At 38.3% G+C, this 25,090-nt stretch overlaps 1 protein-coding gene across 10 annotated transcripts in view; it reads left to right on the top strand.

Moving 5' to 3' along the window:
* PRDM5 (PR/SET domain 5) overlaps window positions 1-17,111 on the top strand; it is a 138,322-nt gene extending 121,211 nt beyond the window's left edge. For all 10 annotated transcript variants that reach the window (XM_042842383.2, XM_065596302.1, XM_042842382.2 and 7 more), the window contains 2 exons: window positions 3,518-3,622; window positions 14,270-17,111. In XM_042842383.2, the coding sequence (XP_042698317.1) occupies window positions 3,518-3,622; window positions 14,270-14,434 (270 nt within the window). In that variant the 3' untranslated portion in view covers window positions 14,435-17,111. The remainder of the gene's footprint in view (window positions 1-3,517; window positions 3,623-14,269) is intronic.
* The last annotated feature ends 7,979 nt before the right edge of the window (window positions 17,112-25,090 follow it).

The raw sequence follows: 25,090 nt of genomic DNA, 5'->3' as shown, positions 1-25,090 counted from the left end.
GAAAAAGAGTAAACAGAAAGCTCCTTATGGCTGTGGGTTCATCCCATTGCTATGTCCCCTGGGTGTGGAGCCCTAATTTCTTAGAGAAGTTCTTGCCCTTTTCTCCCCCAAACAGCCCAGCCACTCCTATCACCCTTGAGCACTTGTAAAATGGGCAGGAGAAGCTGTGATGGCATCAACACTCCACTGACTGGGAACTAGGTAGGTTTCCTGCATGGACAGAGAGGCAACAAGTAAAGCAGGTAGAATTTACACTAAGGAATCAGTGATTGCCATGGAGTATTTATAGGCCACACAGCTGTATAGACTATTTATTGTGTTTTATTTTGAGTTTTCTATGGAAGAATTCATTTTCAGAGAGTTTACAGAAAATGTGGTTTCCATTAACCACAATGCAAAACCAATTAAGGGCGTGTTATGGAAACCTGCTTTTCATATGGTTTATCCATAAGCTTCCCCCAAAATTACAGGACCTAGTCTGTGAAGTCTCTACTCAGTCCGGCAAAATTCCCATTGACGTAAGAGCTTCAGGACTGGACACACTTTAAAAAAAAAAAAAGTTCATTGTTTGTGAGGAAATGGGTATGTTTTCTTGTATGTTGAAAAATCATGCAAGCCACAAAAGTGATTTTAAAAAGCCACAAACCATATAAACTATGTGTGAAAGCAGTATCCTGCACAGCGCACGTATCCGTCAGAATCTAGTCACTGGTTGCACAGACTGAGCTACTAACCGGATTTGTGCTGTATACCACATTGTGATTTGTTTTCTCTCTCAATAAATGTGCATTGAATATTAAAATCCTGGAGAAATATTTCTCAGTTAGTGTAAAACTTGTTACATGCTTGAAGTTTAGCATGTGCTCTGGTTCTTTGCTGGTTGGAGCCAGACTGCTCAGCACCTGGCAGGAATACACTATACAAATAAGCCATCTATTCCCTGCATACTAGAGGTAGGGATTCAACAGCTGGAGGGGCTTCAGTACCCCTGTGACTCCATCACCTAAGCTGGGAGGATTAATTCTTCCCCTCACTTCCCTGGGTCTGAGTGTATCTCCCAAAATGAACTAATGCTGTATGATTTGTTAAACCAAACTCTACAACACTTTCTCCTCCTTAGCTGTCAGTAACAGGAATTACATTCTCCACGCTGGAAAATATTTGGACAGAAACATTATCTAAATCTCTCTGAACTGCACAGGCACTTCTATTACTTATAGCATTAGTAGTTTCACACTCCCTCTGGGCACACATACAGACTGCTAAGCAGGCTGATTTATTCTCCTGGACCCCATTTACTTTTTAAATAGTTGTACTTAGTTTTAAAATTCAGTGTAAGTTCCTAAATAAATGCCATGTGCTATATAAATATACATTTATCTCAGTGTACTTATGTGAGGGAAGATGTCTATTTAGGTCTGTGTATTGATGTGAGGGAAGATGTCTATTTAGGTCTGTGTATTGTTTTGGTTTTTTGGCGGGGAGAACAGATGTGTTTGTTTGTGCACGCATGCGCAAAGACCGTAAGCTCCAGAGACGCTGCAAGACTGCATGATAAAGGATTGAGAAAATGTGGGGAATTTGCCATTTTATTTCAGGAAAAAATGTGTCCATTGGATATATTTTGATGATCTCTATTTTTTAATTAATTACCAACACTACACTCTGGTTTTTTTGGAGTTGTTTCTAAAAAGAGGCAAAGATTCATTACATAGTTTTCAAATTGTCACTGAATTCTTGTTGTTCTTCCAAAACAATGCATTTTAACCACAGATGATTCTCAGGGGACAAAGAAAACATTGCAGAACAGGCTTATGTCAGAACTACTCTACCTTCTCTCACTAGGCTATTTAAACGTTTAAAGTGACAGGTCTTTAACATGTTTCTTCAATGCTCTTTAAGGACAAATTCCGTGCTTGATGTTGTGGGCCAGCACAAAACCCTCCATATCTCTTTTAACCTTAAACAGCAGCTGCACAGAGGGACGGTAGGCAGAGCAGTCACCCTGGATGCTTGTGTAACAACCATGTTGTAATGAGATCTCTTGATTCTGTTACAGATGTAGTGTAGATGGGTCATTGTAACATAGCTGTTTAAGTACAAACAAAAGATAAACCAAGAGTCACATAAAATACTTTGGTAACTTTCCAAAAATGACTCACTTAAACCAAATAGGGTGAAATCTTACTCCTACAGAACTCAATAGCAAAACTCCCATTGATTTCAATGGGACCAAAATGTCACCCCCAATCTCTTAATATAGAAGGCCTGATTCTCTACTCCATTACAATAGTTTTCTGCCACTGATTTCTGTGGAACAGTACAACTGGAGTAACAGCGCGATGAATGAGGCCTAGAAAGTGTCCCCAGTCAAACTTTGAGTTTGTCAGAGACTGAACACTTGAGTAGTGTTTAAGTGACTTTCCCTACTCCTTAAATGCCACTCTGCATATCGCACAACTTCAGCTATGAAGTCACAACAATGACTTCGTATTACTGGGTTACATAGAATTTGTATTCACTTCCCACTTACTGATGTTTTATCATTTACTTACTTTATTGTTGTTTTAATTCAGAAAACAAAATCTGATAGTTTTGTTTTCTCAAATAATCCACAAATTTTGAAATTGAAACAATATGAAATGTTGGGCCCAACAAAAACCTCACATGAAAGTGAATGACTAGCAGTAATTTGACTTTGAAAGGCCCTTTGTGTATTTAAAGCATTAAAAATGACCATTGACTGTAAGTGCAGCGCCATTTTTATTCATTCAGTCACTTATTTTTTCTATTATGCCTTTGGATTACTGTTAATGAAGAATGATTTATGTCTTCCCATATAAGGTCTTCGATTAAGTTAAGTTTGGGAAGGTTGTAAAGGGCTTTGAAGAAGAAAATCACTATGTAAGCAGTTCTTGATATGTTCTTTAAATGATTTATTCCAATTAGATTATTGCATCTGTTACAAATAATCGTGGGCTAAAGTAGCCACTAACCAATAGTTCCAGTGAAAATACAGATGAGTTGGTGATTCTGTATTTCATTGGGAGATCTTGTGATGAATAAGTGATTAGCCTTCTGTCACCAACTTTTTAAGAGGTGTATTTTGTTTTGTTTTTCACTGTCTACTCCCCAGAAAAATGTGGATGGAAATCCTGAGAGTCTAATAGATAACTCACTTGTCTTTATGCTTTAACCTTTCATAGAGGGGAAAGGAAAGTACATTGGGATTTTGTTTTTGTACCTTTCACATTATGAAAAACAGACCCCCAAAACTGCTGTGTTTGAAAGACTAAAACAGATAATTAATTCATAATGGGTGTTGAAGTGGAAACTGTCAGGCCACAGCTTTCCCAGCTTTCACTTAATCATTTGAAACTCATTTTCTGTTGTTTTCACTGACTGCAATCCCTTAGAGAGAATATAAAACTTGCACCATCCAGCATGGAATTCCACTCACTTAATGCCTTGTGCTCTGTGTAAACTCACTTTCACTCACTGTTGTCATTGCATACAGGAAAAGCCATACCAGTGCTCTGAGTGCAACAAGGCTTTCAGTCAGAAGCGAGGCCTGGATGAGCACATGAGGACCCATACTGGAGAGAAACCGTTCCAGTGTGATGTGAGTTGAGCTTTCCCTTTTTCTTCTTGAATTCAACCCAGGAGTCAGACTTTATTTTCCATAAGAGTATTCGCCTATATGTATTTTCACTTTACAGTTACGTGCAACAGCATAAACTTACACTGTTTTATGGTCTTTGATTGCTTAACTAATGAGCTCATTGAAGTAATGAGCTGTAGCCTCTTGTGTTTCCAAGAGCATCACTGCACACATTTTTTATGGCTTATATCCCTAAAGAGTTGTTTGCACCATTCTTAATGTAATTTGGATGTTGTGCAGTGCAAATTCATTACCATTTGAGGCATACCTTTTGTTCATTTATAAGACCTTGACAAGTTAATAGCTGGAGATTAGCCTGGATGGGAATATCATTTACTATATGACAGTAGAATCTGAATGTCTGTAATATATATTTTCCATATAATGGTTGTAATGTTGCTGAATAACAAGTGCAAATTCAGAATTTCCAGTTTCTGCTAATCAAAATCTGAATTGAAACTGTTAGTACTTTGGCACATGGTCACCTTGTTAAATGATCTCTAAAAGTTGTGCGTCTTGGGTAATGGCTGGAATGCAGTTATATATTTTTATAATATATCGCTAGCATGCGCTTTGCGATCTGTAACGTCCCATCTCATAAATGGTGTAGAGACCCTGTGCATGGAGTTTGCCGATGAGAGTGCTGTATCACTCAACTTTTGAAAATTGATAGTCATCTAAATGGTTGGAATATCCTTTGGAAGGGTTTTAGGCAGAAGTACTAAATGCCAGAATAAAATTTGTTACTCAGTGGTTCTAAAAAAGAACACAACATTGTTTCTGTGTTTTTTATCCTTTTATGAATAGTTCACAAACAGACCATGACTTTTACAAATTTATTCCTTATTCTAAAGTGCTCAGCAAATAGTTTGTGAACAGGTTTCAGACAACTCAGAACTAGATATGTGAGCTGTGTGATAGCTCACCTAAGAGCTTCTCTACATGGTGTGTTAGTCCACACCCGAGGAGTGTAAATTCTAGTGAGCACTAGAGTGTTGTGTGCTAACTGGCCTGTGTGGAGCCTACTGGTGTGCACTCAAAGTTCTCTAGCGCATGTTAACATAGTCCCGTTTCAAACACTACTACCGTAATGCATGCTAGGGAACTTTGAGTGCACACCTGCACAGTCCACATGGGCCAGTTAGTGCGCGACATGCTAGTGCAGACTAGAATTTACACCCTTCTGGAGTGGACTAAAGCACTGTGTCGACAAGCCCTCAGTTACAAGGCTCTGTTTGCTGATGAGACTGATCTGACCTTTACAAAGTACTTCTGATTTCCTTTCATCTGTAAATAAATACACTTTGTTTCTTGATTTAAAAGGATTTCCACTACCATGCCTGAAATAGACTTTCCATAAACTTGGGCACTGATGGGTGCTTGGGACAGAGCCTCGCTCTCTGGCTGACAGCTCCAAAATAGATGAGTTAGGCCCCATCAAGCTGAAGATCCCCTTCATGCCCCAAACAGTGAGTGAGTTGGAGAAAGGGAAGAAGCCCTCCAACAGTATCAATAAGTGTTTGAGGGCTTCACCAGATCTGGCTAGCAGTCAGGAACAGGAGAACTCCCAACTCCTGATCCCATTTTTCAGTAGTGGTCAGGGTAGGGGAGCACCCCACCAATGAGCACAGGGCTTTAAATAAAAGTTGTGCTGTGGGTGTTGGGAGTTTCTCACCCTAAACTCCTTGACTGGGCAATGCATATGGGTTATTTCAGGGTTAAAGTAAGGATAACTCCTATGGGATTGTACAGACCCAATGTGGAGAGAGGATTTCTGGTACCCAGAAATAAGGAGCTCATTTACATGAACTTTAACCCATAGCCACTCCTCAGCTCCCTGATGTGACGATTTCCTCCATTTGTAGCCCTGATTTGCTCAGGTCTTCCCCTTTGTATGTGCTGGCCCAGTGCAGAGTCAGCATGTGGGACTTGCTGGGGTTTGTGTGCTCAGAAGACTGTGTATTTTGGTCTGGATGAGACTGTTATTCTGTAAGCCAAAATCCTTATAGAATTGTGGAAAATTATAAGAGCCATGATGTTCACTAACCAATTTGAAACCATAGTATGATATTATTAAATATACAGAAACAGAAGTGAGTCCAGCAAGTGAAAGATCAATTGTTTTCCAAATGACCCCATTAGAATCAATCCCAGTTTCATGTTGAGTGCAAAAATGTTTTCTGGGACACCACAATTTGCATTAACGGCAACATCTCAAATAGTGCACGCATCTACAGATATTTAATCCCTCTTACTGGCTCAGACAATATTCTGTTGGAGCAATCCTACTCCAGTTTATATAGGATTTCCTTAATTTAGAGTCATTGTCCATGCTTTCTACAGCTTTCAGATTGCTGTACTTCCTTGCAATTTTTTCAGCCAACTTGCAGTGTCTGTGTAATTTTCCTATAGTGGCTGAGGCTAATGTCATCATCCATAATTATATGCTTGGCCTGCACACACCTTTAAAAATATCTATTTGCGGAACCTTTTTGGAGTATTACGTACCTATGTGTTGGTAGAAGCAAAATGGAAAAATTCAGTCATGCTCCAGCAGCCCCCTATATTTGCCTGATTAGTCAGAGGGAATAGTGTCTTCTCTAGCTTTAAAAAAAAAAAAAAAAAAGTAAACTAAAACATAATCCATTCAAAACAGGCTTACTCTAAAGGGTTTGTTTTTTTTTGTTTTGTTTTTTGGGGGTACTCATCCATCTCCTTTCTTTTCCCATAAGATTTTTTCACTCTGTATTCTAAAAAATAAATTACTGCCCCATCTACCCAAATTACTCTCATTGACGTTCTCTTATCAGCTCCACACTGCTAGTGGATGCTACGTTTCCTTAGGTGGTATTACCCACACAGAAGCTTCCACGTTATAGTGGTTCAGCCATTACTCAGTTACGTATCGTTATCTACCACCGAGTGCAGAATTAGAGTGGATAGAGAGTTTTCCTTCCAATTGGAGTCCCAGCTGAAGATGTTACGAACCTAGAAACCAAACACTAGCATGGGTTAATGTAGTGCAGTGTCTTGTCTCACATGCGGTCTAGTACCAGAGTCATTAAAGGAAGGTGTAAAAATTCCAAAAATGGATAATCTGCCCATAGAAGTTTCTTCTTGACTCCCATCAGTTACGAGTTGGCTTATGCACTGAAGCATGCAGATTTATATTATTTGTGATTTTTTTTAGTCCTATCTAAGGTAATAGTAGATATTCTCATTAGCTGGTAAAAAAAAAATTCCTACGAAGCTCTTGACCTCAAAGACATCTTGAGTCAATGAGTTCCACAGGTTAATTATGCATTTTGTTTTTTTTAAATCCTTTGATCAGTTTTAAATGTCTTGCCATTCACTTTAATTAATGTCCCCTTGTCATCCTTTTGTTATAGGAAAGGGTTAATAGGAGTGCATTATTTTACTCTATATCATTCATTATTTATATACATCTATCATGTCCCCTTTTATTCTTTATCTGTGAGCTAAATGGTCTCATTTTTTTCAGTCTGTCCTCATGAAGACTCTCCATGTCACTAATCATACTTCCTGCTATTCTCTGGACTCCTATTTTTGATATATGTTTTAGAGGCAGTAAAGCATCCAGGAGAGAGTAACAAATGCTCATTGAGTCCTTTTTTTCACTGTGATTTCATGTATGCAGGGATAAGGATTGAGATGTCGTATAGGGCCAGTTCTGGCAAATTCTTACTTAGGAGGGTAGTCCAATAGAGCTATAATAGTTGCAGTGATCAGGCCGGTAAAGAATCCTTTTAAGGTACGACAAATTTAGTTTCTTTCAGTGACCGTTCTATTTACCAATTCAAGCGTATATGTGATCATACTGAGAGAAAAAAAAAAGTCTTGTAATGAATCACTGATTTTTCTTACCTGGTATCAAGAGCAGTCATAAGGACTATTCAGTGCCTTTTAAATAACCCCTTTATTCTAGGTGTCAAGCTTTGCCATTGTTAATACTAACGACTTTAGCATTTAGCACCAGGAAATGCCTCTAGTGCCAAAGGGTTAAACAAGATCAGATTTCATCTGTTGAAGTAAAGCTTTTTTATTGGCCTCATGAAAAGGCTTCACTTGCCCCTAACAGAAATAATTGATGCACCTTTACCTTTGAAAATGCTCCTTGGGTGTAAATATTCTTTGCCTTCTGGAACCAGAAATAAAAACAGCAGCTTCTCTTTTTTTTTTTTTTTTCCTCTCTAGGAGCAAATGTGATGGATGTTATGGTATTGGGCTTTAGTGAGTCAAAGTAATCCATGCACTACTTTTGATTAGTATATTATATTTATTTTGAAATCTGCTTAGTTTTTCATCAAAAATATTGTCAAGGTTTTTGTTTTAATTACTTCACCTTCATAAGGGTAACGGTTCAAAGTTGAATCCTGCACAGATCTCAGTAATATTAGTGGAAATCAGCTTCCCACATACGACAGTGAAAATCTTAGCATATCATCTACAAAAAAAAGTGCACTAAACTGGAATTGAGATTGTTTTAAATGCTATCTGTCCTCTGAAAATATGCATGTTTTTATCAAAAAGACAAATGAACCATAGTTGCTGTTATAAGCAACAGATGCTTCTCTAGGAGCAAAAAGGGCATGCATTGCCTATCCTGGTTTATTTCCGGTATGGTACAATCTCTTCACACTGTTCTTTCAGTTGACCCTAAACATACCTTTGTGTGTTGGCTATCACCATCTTCCACACTAAAACCGTTGATCATTGTAATGAGATTCAATGTTCAAGTGAGCATATAGTAGGACTTTGTAAATCAATAAAATGTAACAGGTTAATTACAAAATTGAGATGAAAAGCAAACACTTTAAAACAATTTTACAGTTACATAGAAAGCATCACAAGAAGGATCATATATTCAAGTAATGATTGTTATACTGTCTGGTCTCTGTTCCTTTCCAAAAAGAAGATAATTAGAACGGTTTAAGGGCTTGAACCAAAGCCTGTAACGTGTAATGCTAGACCCCGTCGTATGGCCACTGAAAATGAAATAATGTGTCCTTAATATAACCTTAATAAGCTTTTTAATGTAAAAATATAGAGGAATTATTCTGGAGTTCTAGGCCTTGATTCAGCATTACATGGGAGGAAGTATTGCCTAGTGGAAAGAGCAGTGGTCTGGGACTCTGGAGACATGGATTCAATTCCTAGCTCTGCTACTGCACGCTGAATGATCTTGCCCCTCTATGGTAATATAAATGGCTGCCCTTTGTAAAGCACTGTGAGATCTACTGATGAAAAGAGCTAGGAGTTATTACTTAAGCATGTGCTTGTGTGCTTTGCTGGATTAGGCAATTAAATTGTCAGCTTTATCAGCCTTGTTCAGAAACCTTTTCCTTCAGCATTCCATGGTGTTTTTCTACTCCAGAACTGCTTTTCAACCGGTCAGAAAGCTCTGTTGTCATAATGTGATTTTTACAATATGTAAACATAGTAATAATCAGGAAATGATGCATTTCATTTTAGGTGAATTACATTTGCAGTTTAAAGCAATATTTCTGACTGGCTAATCTTATTCTTAACACTGCTACATTTTGTGGCCTCATTCTAAGGTTTAATCTTGGTAATGCACTTTTTTATTTTTGCATGGAATTTTGCGATATTGCCATTATTGAATATAAAGAGGAATTAACATTGGATAACCTGTGTCTGTAAGCAGTTTATCCTTCTCTTATGGCAGACAATCTGCCATTGTTAAGCTGTCATCGTTGTACAATGGGGATTCATTAGAAATTACTTACTCAAAGGTGAACTTGACATACTGCATTTATTCATGGAGGAGGTATTCATATTGGTTATTGTACAGTATATAGGTTTTGTGTGCATACAAATATATGTATGTAATATCTGTGTGAGCATATACAATGTCGGTTTCATGGCTGTCATGATTATTACAAAAATAGCCATTACATTTGACATTTTTGGATTTGTGTATATGCATGTGTTTGAGCGGAACATGATGGTCACAGCTGGACAAACTTTACTCAAGCCTTAAGAGCTACAAGGTTACTTCCTGGGTTGTATGGGAGTGTAGGAGAGAGCAAGAGATCAGCAAAAGCCACTGCACCAACATAAGACCAGAGCAATGGCCTCTATAAGTAACTTTTATTTTCAGAGGGTCATACGGTTCTCCTGTTGCCTGGGGTAAAAGGATAATTGCTTGATCACCACATTTGCTATTCAAAGGTCAGCATTGTGACGTCATCTCATCTATTTAACACTGCTCCATTGCAACAGCATATTTACTGTTCTTGTTGTTTGGAAAAAATAAGTTATTTTGCATACAAAATATTGCCTTTGACTATTGCCCTTTTCTCTATGACCAGCCTATGACTTTTCCTTAATTGGCATAAAACAATTACATTCCAGGTCAGAATAACCTATTTATGTAAACCTATTGAACTGGTTTTATTGAGTTAGAAGGGAGCCGCACCATTTGAAATGCAGCACCAGCACTAGTTAGCACAACTACAGCTTTAAAACTCCACCTTTCTTGATAGTGAATTCCACTGCTACTACCAAGGTCCGATACTTATAAGACACTCCTTTCCTGCAGGAAAGGTGGATGTTGTGATCCCAGGACTGCAGCTGTTATTACAAGAGTGCAACAAGTTTCACTCTTCAGTCACCCCAAGGACATGCTTAAAAAAAAAAAAAAAAAAAGTTACCGCCTAAGAAGTCCATACACAAATACCAATGTACCAAGATGAAAGTCAGTATGTGAAAATATACCTGCAATCTTTCAAAACAACTATTAAGCTATCCTACATACAGAAGAATTAATTTCTGAAAATAGATTTGCAAAATCGATACCCCTTAAAATGGTGTTGACAGAACTTAACAGTTCAGCTTGGATACAAACTGGTGGCATAAACCTTAGCACGGTGGAACCCCCTTTTTCCCCCTTCCCCCCGGGCTCATCATCATCATCATCATCACTCCCATAACGACATTGGTCATTGGGGCACCATCATTGATGAGTAATCAACCAATTGTCTCCACCCCATGACTGTGTGTTAGTGCTTGAGTCTCCGCAAAGTCCATTCCTGTCCACTCTTTTATGTTTTCAATCCATCTCTTCTTCTGTCTACCTCTTCTTCTCTTCCCCTGTACTGTCCCTTGGAGGATGATCTTGGATAGGCCAGATGATCTTGTTACATGGCCATACCATTTCAGCTTGTGCTTCTTCGTGGTCGTCAGGAGGTCTTCATATGACCCAGCGCATTGGGTGATGATATTGTGGACCTCTTCATTAGTGATGTGATGGGAGATGCCCAGGATTTTATGGAAGAATCTCATCTCTACTACCTGTATTTTCCGTTCAAATTCTGCCATAAGGGTCCGTGTCTCGCACGCATACAGAAAAATGGAGATGACCAATGTGTGCAGCAGTTGGTTTGGATTCCAGGGAAATGTTCTTATTCCTCCAGATTGGCTTTAGCTTTGTCACGGCTGCTGCTGTTTGCGCAGTTCTTGCCTGAATTTCTGCCTTGGATCCTTGATCAGTGATGATTGCCCCCAAATACTTGAACTGTTTCACTGTCTCCAGCTCTTGTCCACTGATAGTGATATGTGAGCTGATGGCATCACGTTTGTCATCAGCTTGGTTTTCTCTGCACTGATTTCCATGCCATATTTTGCAGAGGTTTCATCCAATTGTTTCACAAGGTTGGCAAGGTCATCTTCACTGCCTTCCAGGCCATCAATGACATCAGAGAACTGAAGATTTTAGATTGTTCGCCCTCCCCCCCCAATGGGGACTGTGCATATGTGATCTTCTTGGGCATCAGTTATTATGCAACCACCAGACAAATGGAGATCCTAGTGTCTTAGACAGCCCAGATTCAACAGAGGAGGATGACTTTCCAGTACTACATGAAGAAGTGGAGACAGCTATTAAATCACTCAAGAATGGAAAGGCTACAGGTATTGACAACATCCCAGCCAAACTGATGACATTTCGGAGGAGAAATAGTAATAGATGTACTCAGGAAGGTCTGCAATAAGATCTGGCAGACCAGTGACTGGTCCTCTACGTGGACACAGTCACTAATCATCATTCTGCCAAAGAAAGGCAACCTGCAATTGTATCAAAATTACTAGACCATAAGCTTAATTAGCCATCCCAGCAAAGTGACGTTGAAAGGCATATTGAACAGATTAAAGCCACAAGTGGAAAATATCATAGTTGAAGAACAGGCTGGCTTTCGTGCTGGAAGAAGTACCACAGAACAGATTTTCAACCTTTGTGTTCTATGTGAGAAGTACTTACAACACTAGCAGGACATCTACCATGTCTTTGTTGACTTCAAGAAGGCGTTTGACAGAGTATGGCACGAAGCTCTCTGGGCAACCATGAAGAAATACAATGTTGGTCGTCAACTTATTCTTACCATTAAACAACTGTATGCCAAGGCCAGCAGTGTAGTTCTCTTCAATGGCACAATAGGAGAGTGATTTCACACCACTGTTTGAGTCCAGCAAAGCTGCCTTCTTTCGCCCACACTGTTCAACATCTACTTGAAGCGCATAACGACTGATGCCCTGATGTTCTCCCCCCCCCCACCCTCCCAGGTTACTACAATACAAATAATAATATTGGGAGCTTACTGTAAGACCTTGTCTGTCTGAGACATTTTTGTACCATGGCATAGCAAGTGTGCTCATGTACTCTAGGCCACCATTATTCTGAGATCAAGGCCTGGATTATCTCTATATGTATTTCAGCAAAATGTTTTTGCAACAACTTTTTATGAAACTAAAATAAAAACTTACCATGTCTCTGTTTCTCTGCTTTGTATTAATTCATTCCTTTTCTCCTCTGTCTGACATTATTTCCTCAGTCTTTGTCTATTTTATTGCCAGTTAACTTTCCTTTTCTCTATTTCCATTCTTTAAATAGCTACTACCATTCCCTTTGTTCTTTCACTCCCCCTATTTCTATTTTCCTCCTTTCACTTCATCCTTATGTAAAAGTCCTCTGAAGTTTAATAAGTATAGATATGATTCTATAGATATTACTCTTAAAACTATACAATAGAGAGTTTATTATTCCTATTATAATTTTTTAATATTTCTATGATAATCATGCCCAAATGCATCAATAAGGTCCAGACCCCAGTGTGTATGTTTTAACTGAGTGTCCCTTTAACAGAAATATACAAGAAGCTTTATGTTGGTGGCCACCTTCATTTCGTTCAGCATGTTACTTTTCCTCTTCACCAATATAAGCATAGCATTGTGATTCTACTCCATGTCCATGCACACGAAGTTATTTCATGGAGGAGAACAATCATCTTCTGACAGACATTCACAGTAGTAGCACAAAGAATACAGAAATTGCTGACAAAACAATGTTCTTTTGTTTCAGGTTTTCCAACAGTGAAAGTCCTTCTTTAAAGTACATACATAGCACTTGAAAGTTCAGTGCCCTACGTCTACCTTGCCTCTTGATATGCCTACAGTAATTCTAATTTCGTTCCAAAGTGCTATGAAAAGCATTTAATCAATCATTATAGTTTAATTCTGGGCAAGCAAACACAGTCAGGGCATGCAGTGAGGTTTTTTTTTCCTCGTTTTCTGGCTATGGGAAAGATCCTGTAACTTACTTTTAGGAGTATTTTTTTCTTGACTAGTTGCAGTGACATTAATGCACTTGTATACTACTACTACTCAATATAAGACAGGGTTACAGAATCAGAACTTAAGTTAAGGGAACATTGAATGAGCAATAAGGTACTTAGTGGATTATTCCCTACTGGTATATTTTTAGGTTCAAATCCAGCTCCCAGTGCCCAACCCAAATATCTGGGCAGGAAGATTGGCGGATATAGGGGGAGGCGGGAAGGAGAAATCCTCTGCACTTCTTCCAAACCATGAAATGGGTGTAGAGCCACTCTGTAGAAGCTGTGCAGGGTTGAGGGGAAGAAATGGAAATAGTACCATGTGACTGATATGACCAATCATGACTAACAACACAGTTCTTATTTCAAATGACAAGTGAATACTTTGCATGAGCTCTACAAAGAGTTTAACATTCATTGAGTGAAGGCAAATAAATAATTCGGAAGAAATTGCAATCTGACAGTCAGTGTGCAGAAAAGCTAAATTTGTCAACTAACATTTTGTTCAGTTATTAGATTGGGCTTGTTCTATGAATTCACAATATGCAAGACATATATATTTAGGGCCTAATTTTCCAAATATGTACATGTGGGCACTTCACCCAACATGAGCAGTCCTGTCAGCTTCAATGCAATTCTTTTGCAGAACTAGGAAGTCATTGACTTCAGTACAAGTATGCATATGAACAAGTTCCTCAATGCTTCCAGAAGTGTGGTTTAAAAAAAAAAAAAATTGCCCATCTTGCCAACTGTTAACCTAAGAAGGCAAAGATACAAGAAACAGAGCAATATAACTTAAAGGGAGTTAGTCTTCCAAAGTCTTAGCTCATGTTCTCAGTTTTGCAAATACATAATGCTAGAAGTTCATGTATCATTGCATTGATTTAAAATAAGTAAAATGTTTTACACACGTTCAGGTTTTTTGAATATTTTTTTTGTCATGTTTTCCCTGCTTTAGGTTTGTGATTTATCCTTCAGCCTGAAGAAAATGTTGATCCGACACAAGCTGACTCACAATCCCAATCGTCCAATGGCTGAATGCCAGCTTTGCCACAAGAAGTTTACAAGAAACGACTACCTCAAAGTGCACATGGAAAATGTCCACGGAGAAACTGACAGCTAACCATGGCTTATGCAAGAAGAGTGTGTCTAGTGTTCAAGAGTGTTCTATTTGTACCTGTACAAACTCCAGACTTCTCACCTGATGACTGAGCAGAGTCAGGAAAAATAACTGTAATATGTCCACAATCTTTTTTCCATTTGGCTTTGTGTTTGTTACTAGAGTTTTTTTTTAATCAAGTAAAACACAATTTGAAGATAAAAGAACTTTTCTTTCTCTTATAATCTACACAGTTTTATTTGCAGCCTTGGTACCTTAGATGTTGGTGGTGTTATCCTGAAATTTTGGACATAGATCAGTGTATCTGAAGCTTCTGGAGCACAGTAAATGCAGTTGGATAAATTCACTTTCATCCTCATTGACCAGTGATCCAAACAAATTTTATTCCAATATTAACACCGCACTTTATTAGAACATAGTTTCTTCACACTTTTAGTGCCTTTAATTATTGATAAAATGGACTAACTTTGTGGCATCTCAAGGTCAATTTAATGTATGGTACAGAAACTGCAGGAGTCTGCACTCTCAAACACTTTAACATAATCAGCAAGAAAGACATAATTTCTTCTAGTTGCCATTGTGTGAGACAAGCCAAGAGCAAAAGCTGTGAACAATTTAGGTTTTAAAACCATATTAATGCCCACAGTTGTAACTGGCAGGGCCAGGAGGGAAAAAAACATGGCTTCTGCAAATACAATTGTCTGGTTAAGGCAAAAAATGTGTATTCAATTTGCTGGGGAAAATGCTGTTCCCTGAGGTTTTATCCTGTGGAAATCAGCTGCCCTGATTATCCCACTTAAATGGCTTTGGTTTTCATAAAACTGTTAATGAGCACCAGGAAAAAAATATTGTGTACAACTGTGTAACAGTCAAATTCTCCCAGATGTTAGATTAAGACTTGTATTCCACAGTTCTTAAAAAGAATTCTCATATGCTATCCATGTATGCTACTGTATAACAAAGAGCTCGTTTTTACCTAATGAGACCGTGAAAAGCGTAACTCTAGCAGTAGATTGCATTTGAGGTTCTATACAATTCCTCAGTAGTCTTCACAGTTAAACATTAGGGCTCTGCTTCTGTGCTCACGTTCATTTTAGTTTATGTGGACCAATATTGTTAGGAATAATTTGTAACTATACATCTTGTTCCTGCTAGAAGCTTATCTCAGTTGCTGATGGGAAATGTTGTAAACTTCCCCCTGGACTGCAACAGTGACCAGACAGACACTGGATGGATGAGCAAGAGGAAATAGAAGGTGAAATCCTGGCCCCACTGAAGTCAATGGTAAAACTCAATTTGACTTCACTGGGGACAGAATTTCAACCACTGTTTCCATTCTGGAAGGAAATGAGGGGGCCAGAAGCATCATCTTTTCTTTCCCTATTAATGGTTTTACATGTATTTTGGATCCAATCCACTGGATAGCCTACAGTCAATTACACATTTTCTCTTCAGTTTTGAGAATTATCAGTAACATTATTAATTTTCAAAAATGTGAACAGAACACCTCATGGGTTCCTGTTGAAACTAAAAAGAAAGTATATCACTAATAAGTGTGTTCTGAGGAAAGGACTATTTCGGGGGGTTGCCCACATTTCCATAGTGTTCACCATATTTTACTACAAGACTATTTTTTTGGACCACTTCCTTTCCCATTAAAGTTGTATAATACTGTGGGGCAACTGTGGCAATTGTTTACAAGGTGTCATTTTATAAGAAAGACTTTTAATGTACTTACTGTCTTTTAATGCAATTAACTAGGTGGAAGCATCATCATTTTAGGCCAGACCAATGACCTTTTGTTTAGGTACCATGTGACCAGCCAGGTCACAAGGGACCCTCTGCTCTATCTGGATGACACTAAAGTCTATCATCCAAAAACTTGCTTATAAAACTAGAATAGACACAGTAATAAGCCAACGGATATGATGCTACACATATAAGATGTAATTATAATGTATGGGCCACTCTGTTACGCTAATGTAAATCCAGTGTAGCACCATTGAATTAATCAGATTTGACAGTAAATTGAGGAGAATTTATCACATGCATATGTTGTCATTTTATATTTGATACATTATAACCTATGATATTTAATTTTAATTAAAATAGAACGTATTTTCCTATATTTTATAACAGTTTGTCTCAATGTCATATTTTAGGCACAAAGTATGTTTCATTTTATAATTCATTATTCAACAATGGTTAGTTCATTTTATTGCATTCAGTTCGATTTTTGAAATACATATTGAATCTTATTTTATTGAGTAGGACATCTGTAAATTTGGGAAGAGGAGAATAATTGGGAATGTTTTGTTAGTTTGGAATCTCAACTACCTTTGTGAAACTTCTAAATGTAGATTTCTTTATACATAGTTTGGTTTCTGAGAATCTTATGAAACTCTGAAGACTTACCAGTTTTGTCTGCTTTAATTATATATATATTACAGGTGTATCAAATACTGCAAAAGACTAAGTTGAATTTATGTTTACTCCTCTTTTGTGAAAGTTCTCGTGAAGAAGTTTACTGGCAAGGATATTTGCAGAAACAGATTATTTTAAATTAACTTGCTGCTGTTATTAGTAAGAGAAACCTGATACCAAGAGTTACATTCAGCCAATAAGTGAACAGAAACATAACGTGTGTTGTTGACAAAAATAAAACGAAAAAAAATATTAATTTGGGATTTTTTTTCTTTCTCCTCCCCACTCGCTTTCTCCTCCTCTTTTGTTTTCAGACTTTTTAGTGACAGAATATGAAGAGGGAGGAAACAAACCTGAAAAAATATATTTTTTTAAATTGATTTTTTTTATTTAATTTTCATTTGAAAATGTGTTCCTTTTCAAAACCCTATGGAACACTTTTTTCAATTTAGTAATCATTTCTACCAATTTTTTTCTAAAACAATTTGGTGAACAATTTTGAATAATAGTGATTTTTCTCAAATGTGATTATCTGCATGAATATGAAAAATCATTAATTTTTATTAATTTTATTTAGTGTCAAAGCACTACTGAATAAATTGCAGCAAAAGTTCAATTATACTTGTTTATACTGTAACTGATAGTTGCAGCTGTGTATTTGACAAGCTCTCTCATTAGCAGGGATGGTCATGGTCAATATTTGGAGGCGAGACCTCCAGGGAAAACAAGCAGGAGCTGCAGGAAGTTGTGCTGAAGTTTCAGCAGACTATAAGCTATCTCAGAGCTGAATCTTGTACTGATGCCCATCTGGAACTTCAGGAGTTTAAGTATATTAAGAACAAAAAGAATCCTAGCAATGGTATTGGTCCTAGGATGACCAGACAGCAAATGTGAAAAATCGGGATGGGGTGGGGAGTATATATAAGAAAAAGACCCAAAAATCAGGACTGACCCTATAAAATCAGGACATCTGGTCACCCTAATTGGTCCATTACTAGATGAAAAGGGAAGATTATCAATAATAAAGGAGAAATATACAATAAATATTTCTGTTCTGTGTTTGGGGAAAAAACAGATGATATCATCATCATATGATATAGCTAACACTCTTTCAATTCCAAATTATCATCATCCTGAGGTACAACAGCAACTATTAAAGTTAGACATTTTTAAATCAGCAGGTGTGGCTAATATGCATCCAAGAGTTTTCAAAGAACTTGACTTTCAAAAAGTCTTAGAACACTGGGGAAGTTCCAGAAGAAGAAAGCCCATGTTGTGCCAATATTTAAAAAGAGTAAATGCAGTGACTCAGATTATTTTAGGCCTGTCAGTTTGACATCAATCCCAGCCAAATTAATGGAGTAGTTAATATGGGGACTTGATTAATCAAGAATTAAAGGAGGGTAACATAATTAATGCCAGTCCATATGGGTTTATGGAAAATAGATTCTGTCAAATTAAGCTGTTACTTTTTTTTATGAGATTAGAAGGTTGGTTGATAAAAGTAATAGTTTTGATGTAACAGACTTCTCTAAGGCATTTGACTTGGTACTACACAATAATTTGATTAAACAAACTAAAGTGACACAAAGTTAACCTGACACACATTAAATGGATTAAAAACTGTCTGATAGGTCTCAAAATGTATTTGTAAGTGGGTTCTAAAGGAATTATTTTGGGGAAGTTCTGTGGCCTGTGTTATAAAGGAGGCCAGATTAGATGATCTCAAGGGTGTCTTCTGGCCTTCGAGTCTATGAATCTACTCCTGGGCAAAAATGTTTGCAGAGCAGGCCCTGAGTCAGTACAGAACCAATGCCTGTCTTTAAAGCTGCAGGTAATTCTATTATAAGAGCTGCTGAGATCTGTCCAAGGGATACATCTCTTGGTAGAACACTGGTTTGGGAGGTAATGTGACCAATATTACAGTATTCACAATACTGAACTGTATACTGAGTTTATATCAAGGATGCAGCACAATTATAAACCCTGTTTCCAGTTGGCCATAACTTTTTTTAAATAATTGTTCTTTCAGAATAAAAAAAAAAATTTCCATTGATTTCCTGATACCAAATATGATTTTTTTTTTAAGCTAAAGAAAATTCCCTTCAACCAATTTTGCGTAATGGGAGAATGAAATATGCCATTTTATATCTCCCCTCCCCCTCTCCCCCCCCCCCCCCGGTTACCACCTGCCATGCGTGCGCACACTTTTGGGGGGGGGGGGGCGGTTTGGATAGTCCAATGTAGGAAAACAAAAATATTAATTTGTTGACATGATTCATGTCTCTTGGGTCAGAGATAGCCAACTCTTCCAAAACAAAACATCAGTGACAGGAGACAATCATATGTAAAGGGAAAAAAATTAGATATTTAATATATGGAGATATACCTCTCTCAGAGAACTGGAAGGGACCCTGAAAGGTTATTGAGTTCAGCCCCCTTCCTTCACTAGCAGGTCCAAGTACTGATTTTTGACCCTGATCCCTATGTGGCCCCCTCAAGGATTGAGCTCATAACCCTGGGTTTAAGCAGGCCAATGCTCAAACCACTGAGCTATCCCTCCCCTCCCCTCCCCTCAATCTACAATGATTCCTGTACTGTGTAACTTTCTTCATATCTTAGCCTTCTATTTTTTCTCTTTGTTCTCCACTGCAAAGTCCATCCCAATGTAAACTGATGAACTCTTGCTAAGAAACCCATCTTGCAGAAAACTCTTCTATATGGCACACTTGGAGAAGCTTATCTTTTTTCCCAAACAATTTTCTACACCATATATTCTGTAGTTTACAGTCCACTTAACGGGGAAGATTCTGAAAAACAGTCAGGAGAATGAATACCTCATTGTGAGGAGGATTTCTTCAAAGTAGCACACTATTTCTCGACAAATACAGCGTTCCTATGCCTGAATCTAAAATACTCTGCCACCACCACATTTCACATGACTACATGGCTTAGCAATGACTATATAGTCCAGCACGCTGGACTGGCTCGTGACAGAATAATGTTTGTGAGCAAGAGCGAACCACCAGCTACCAGTGTAATGTTGCAATAAAGTAAGTCCATATTTATAAAGTCTTTTAAACTAGAACTCCCAGGTCTGGCTATCAATACAACTGACAGCTGAAGGTCCATTTAGGAATGATATCTCAATGTAGACTAGGCACAATAGAACATTGAATCTCAAGTTACAGAAGCCAGAGCTTGTAAAACAATATTTGAACCCACACTGGATTACTGAACTTCAGCAATGAAGGGCTAAAACCTGCCCTCTGACTGTGTGCAAACACAATAGCTGTCTTTGTATAAGATGCCATGATGCATGCCATGTAGCAGAGATCAGCAATAAATGGTGAACTTTTCCTTTTTTAATACAGCACATTAACATAAGAAACAAATATAAATCCTTGGATACAAGTTCCTTTTACTCTTTTGTCTTCTCAGAGAAGAACCTTTTGCCTTTTCAGTTGATCAGAATGTTTCTCCTTGTTTAGGATAACTTTCATTACTTTTTAGGATGTTTTTAAAAATAAAGCTTGAGACACCTATTCCAATGCTCAAACCATAATACTGATAACGAAAGATTAATGTAACATTTCTTTCAGGCCTGAAGCTAATTTACATAATCATAAATTATGGCATCAATTCTGCAAATTGTACATGCTTAATTTTATGTACTGTGAATAGTCCTAGTAAATTAAGTTAAGCAGAATAGTGGCCGACATTCATACAAACAAAAAATTAAGGTTGCAATTTTAAAACATGAGTCAGAATATTATGTTCTAAGAGTAATATAATGAATTCTCTCATCTAGGACATGTATTTTCCATATTAAATTATTACTATATATCCAAATATATGTATATAGTATAGTGTGTTCATATGAGTTTACGTACCCTACTCTTTTCCTTCCTTGTGTGTAGAAATTCATGATATAAATTAAACTCATTTAATGCATTTAAAACTTATTCTTTACAGAATAATACTTTGCTTGTGCATATTAATGTTAGTATTTTATACTCATGACAGCTTTGGAGCATTTACCTCTTTGGAAGGATTAGGATAAGGGAGAGGTGAGTTCACAGCTTTGCTGTTGCTAATGTTAGATGGAATGTATTTTTGCAGAAAAAAATGTTAATTTTATGCCACCTGTTGAAAGGCTGTAATTTTTGGCTTCTGGTGCCCGGAGCATAACATTCACACGAGCCTGGTGCTGTCCTACATTAAGAGCAGTGCAGTCACACAGCTCCGAAGGTTTCAGAGTGGTAGCCGTGTTCGTCTGTATCAGCAAAAAGAAATGGGAGTACTTGTATAAATTTGTTAGTCTCTAAGGTGCCACAAGTACTCCTTGTTCTTTTTACAGCTCCAAAGGAAATTCCAGGAAACACTGCCTCTCTAAGGCTAGGTCTACATTACCCGCCTGAATCGGCGGGTAGAAATCAACCTCTCGGGGATCAATTTATCGCGTCCCGTCGGGACGCGACAATCGATCCCCGAATCGACACTCTTACTCCACCAGCGGAGGTGGGAGTAAGCGCCGTCGACAGGAAGCCGCAGAGGTCGATTTTGCCGCCGTCCTCATAGCGGGGTAAGTCGGCTGCGATACGTCGAATTCAGCTACACTATTCACGTAGCTGAATTTGCGTATCTTAAATCGACTCCCCCCTGTAGTGTAGATGTAGCCTTAGAGACAGAGTGCCTCTCAGACCTTCCCAAAGCACATGGGGATTACAGCATGCACAATCCCTTTGGCTGGCCACCTCTGATAGATGGAGATGGGTGGGGGAGGGGTGCACCATTAAGGATGAAAAAGACTGTAAGTTGTTGTGGGCCAGATGGAGGCTTCAGAGCAACCCAGCACTGCCTTTTTGGCCAATAGTAGTTCAGAATTTGACTAAGACACTGTAGCCAATTATACTTATCAAGCCAATTTTTGAATTGACTCAATCCCTTATGAATTTTTGCAGAAAAAGGTAGGATTTAGTACCACAATATCAAAAATATTAACAGGTGAATTGACCCTAGATTTTGAGGTGCCCCATGTGAAGTAACATGCCACATCCAGCTTTCCCTACCTCCTCAATACCCCCTCCCAAAAAACCCCTCCCCATCTGCCTTCTCCCTAACCTTTTTGACCCACAGATATTTCTGAGACTCTTCAGCATCTAGTGCCCCATACAATGGAATAGTTGTTTGAGCACAAGAAAAAGTTTCTAAAGACAGGGCCCAGGTGGATAATTCAACTTCTCCTTTGGTCTAATAGGGCCAGAGTCAGATAGGGCCACAAACAAAGAATCAGATGCACATGGGATTGCACAGATCACATAAGCCATAAGGCTGTTACTGATCAATAGTCCCTCTTGAATTAAAAGCATACCAATTCAAATTTTAACTAGTGAATACTGTTCTTAATTTCACCTAATAGTTCAAGTAGATATTTTCCTAGCATTGTTATTAGTGTATTTGTAAATATATATTTTTAAAGCTGTATTATTTCCCAATCAGGTCTTTATTATTTTTGTAAGCTGGGACTGAAATTTGCTGATCTTTTAATACCACATAATTAAGGAACAAAATGGATATACTGCTTCACAGCAAGAAACGTGGTGCATAAAGCATTCACTGACACTGTCACTTTCACTCTGTTCTATTTGTTCTGCTCAAGTGACATTTATATTTCAGGCTACTAAGTCACTGCTTAACCTTAGCTATGTCTCCAGTTACCCTAGAAGTGAGATCAGAGGCCTTGTGAGACATGCACTCTGTCATCACCCTCCAATGAGGAAAGAAACCAGGAGGAAACAACAACCCAGAATGGCACAGATAGAGAGACCAGATGCTCGGTTTCTGACTGAGGTAGGAGGAAAAGCATTTCTGGACCTCCTTTACTCTATGTGGTATAAGGTTAGCTACCCCACAATGATACAGACAGCAAGGTGGGGGAATAAAAGCAAACAAACCCTATGTAATTTTTAGCTTTTTTTTTTTTTTTTTTTTTTTGGTCTGGTGGTGGAAGCAAATGTTTTGTTTCTTTTTTAGATGCTCATTTTTTAAAAAAAGTGGTTTTCCAGAGAGTGGTACAAAATGCTTTATGACTGACAAACCTTGATCTGAACTAACTGCCAGAGAGAGTGCAGCAGGGGGTTTATGGATATGAAGCAATCCAATAAAAGGGATTTTTTTAAGTTGAAATCTTCAGCACATTTCCTGAGAGTCTGGCTCTTTTGATTATTCTAAAGAGGCTGCACAGTGATCAATGGCAACCAAAGGAATCAACTAAGTTTTGAAAAGATTCTAATTGCTGGAGGTTTAAGTGTCTCATAGTAAGCTGAATAGGATGTCATGAAAGCAATGTGACTTGGTACAGTACAACAAATGCTCTGTACAGACCAGTTGAAACTGCATCATCCAAGGAAACTATCTATGGGCCTATGATTCTTCTCCCACCGCCCTCCCCCCCCACCACACACACACACACACACACACACACACACACACACACACACACACACACACACACACACACACACACACACACTTTCTCTCTCATGCACACACACCCTTACAATAGAAACAAAAAACTCTGCCCAGGCCATTTCTGAAGGAGAAATGTCTCACTGGAGTTAATGGCCCAGAGTTATGCCTCAAGCCATCCACTCCTTCCAATAGGTTGTTAATCTTCAGGAAAATACCCCAAGCTTAGTCATTATTGTTTAATTGAAATGAGAAGTAAGAGATAGAAGAATTGTCATCTAGGTTTCTGAAAAAAATGTTAAATCCAGGCTCTAATCCTGCAAGCATTCAGAGGAACAGTATTCAGAAAAAGAGCATTGTCATTGCAGTAATTTATTAAGCGAGACACCTTTTTCTGACCAGGTGTAAACCCCAATTAAGCAAAAGCATGCATTTAAGTCTATTCATGGAAGAAAAGCAGAAAGTTAAGTGTTTTGCTGAACAGGGATGCACAGTTGAATTGGGGCTGGGAGGAGGTGGGGCGTGTCTACACTACAGATGCTACTGTGGCATTGTTATACACTGTAAATTTAGGCCAGGCCTTAAATCTGATCTCTCACCAGAGTAAATTGGAAGTGATACCCTTTAAGTCAACAGAGTCACACCAATATAAGAAAAAGGACTTTTACTCTATCAGTATGACTTCTGCACAGCTAAAATATTATAACTGCCAAAGGAGAATCAAGATAATTGCATTTAAAAAAACAAAACCCACAAAAACATTGTAAAATAGTAATCAAGCAAAACTGAGGTTCTGAGCATGGACTCTTGTATAAGGCATTTGACTGAGGGCTTGGCTACACTCGAAACTCCAAAGTGCTGCCGCAGCAGCGCTTTGAAGTGCGAGTGTGGTCGCGGCGCCAGCGCTGGGAGAGAGCTCTTCCAGCACGGCAGGTACTCCACCTCCCGGAGGGAATTAGCTTACAGCGCTGGGAGTGCGGCTCCCAGCGCTGGGGCACTGTTTACACTGGCGCTTTACAGCACTGTAACTTGCTGCGCTCGGGGGGTGGGGGGTTCACACCCCTGAGCGAGAAAGTTGCAGCGCTGTAAAGCGCCAGTGTAGCCAAGGCCTGAGAGTCAGGAGTCCTGGATTCTATTCCTGGCTCTGCCAGTGACCTGTGTGTGACCCTGGGCAAGTCACTTCACTTTTGTGTTCCTCTTTCTCACTCTTCGTCTTCTCTATTTAGACTGCAAGCTCTTCAGGACTGGGACCTTTTCACTATCTGTTTATACAGTGCCTAGCACATTGGTGCCCTGATCTTGGTTGGTGTTTCCAGGTGTAACTAATACAAATAATTGTTAATAATAATAATAGGAGCATTTCCTCAAAATTACTAACTTGAGGGAGGGACTTGATTGTTGAAAATGCAGTTGAGGGTTATTCATCTAAATTGGCCACTAATCCCCAGGAAATGCCCTTTATTGGGGTTGTTGCTGTTGTTCACTGGAAAGGAAAATAACTGTTATATATGTACTTTTATTTAATAGATTATGCAGTTTCTGTTGGCTTAGTATTAATACTCCATAAATGCTACCAAAAAAAGTCAAAAAGAGTTTGTCTTTGTTCTCATTAAACATACTTTCTCTGAAAAATATGATTTAATTCATAAATGTTTTGTTGCATTGTCCTCAGAATGTAAGTTCTTTGGAGCAGGGACCATATCTTGTTATGTTCCTGCACTATTCTCAGCACAAAGGGGCCCCAGGAACTACTATACTATAAAT

The sequence above is a fragment of the Chrysemys picta genome, chromosome 5 (assembly GCF_011386835.1).
Source record: "Chrysemys picta bellii isolate R12L10 chromosome 5, ASM1138683v2, whole genome shotgun sequence".
Lineage (NCBI taxonomy): Eukaryota > Metazoa > Chordata > Testudines > Emydidae > Chrysemys > Chrysemys picta.
The sequence above is the reverse complement of the archived record's forward strand: the minus strand, read 5'-3'. Positions and strand labels throughout refer to the sequence as shown.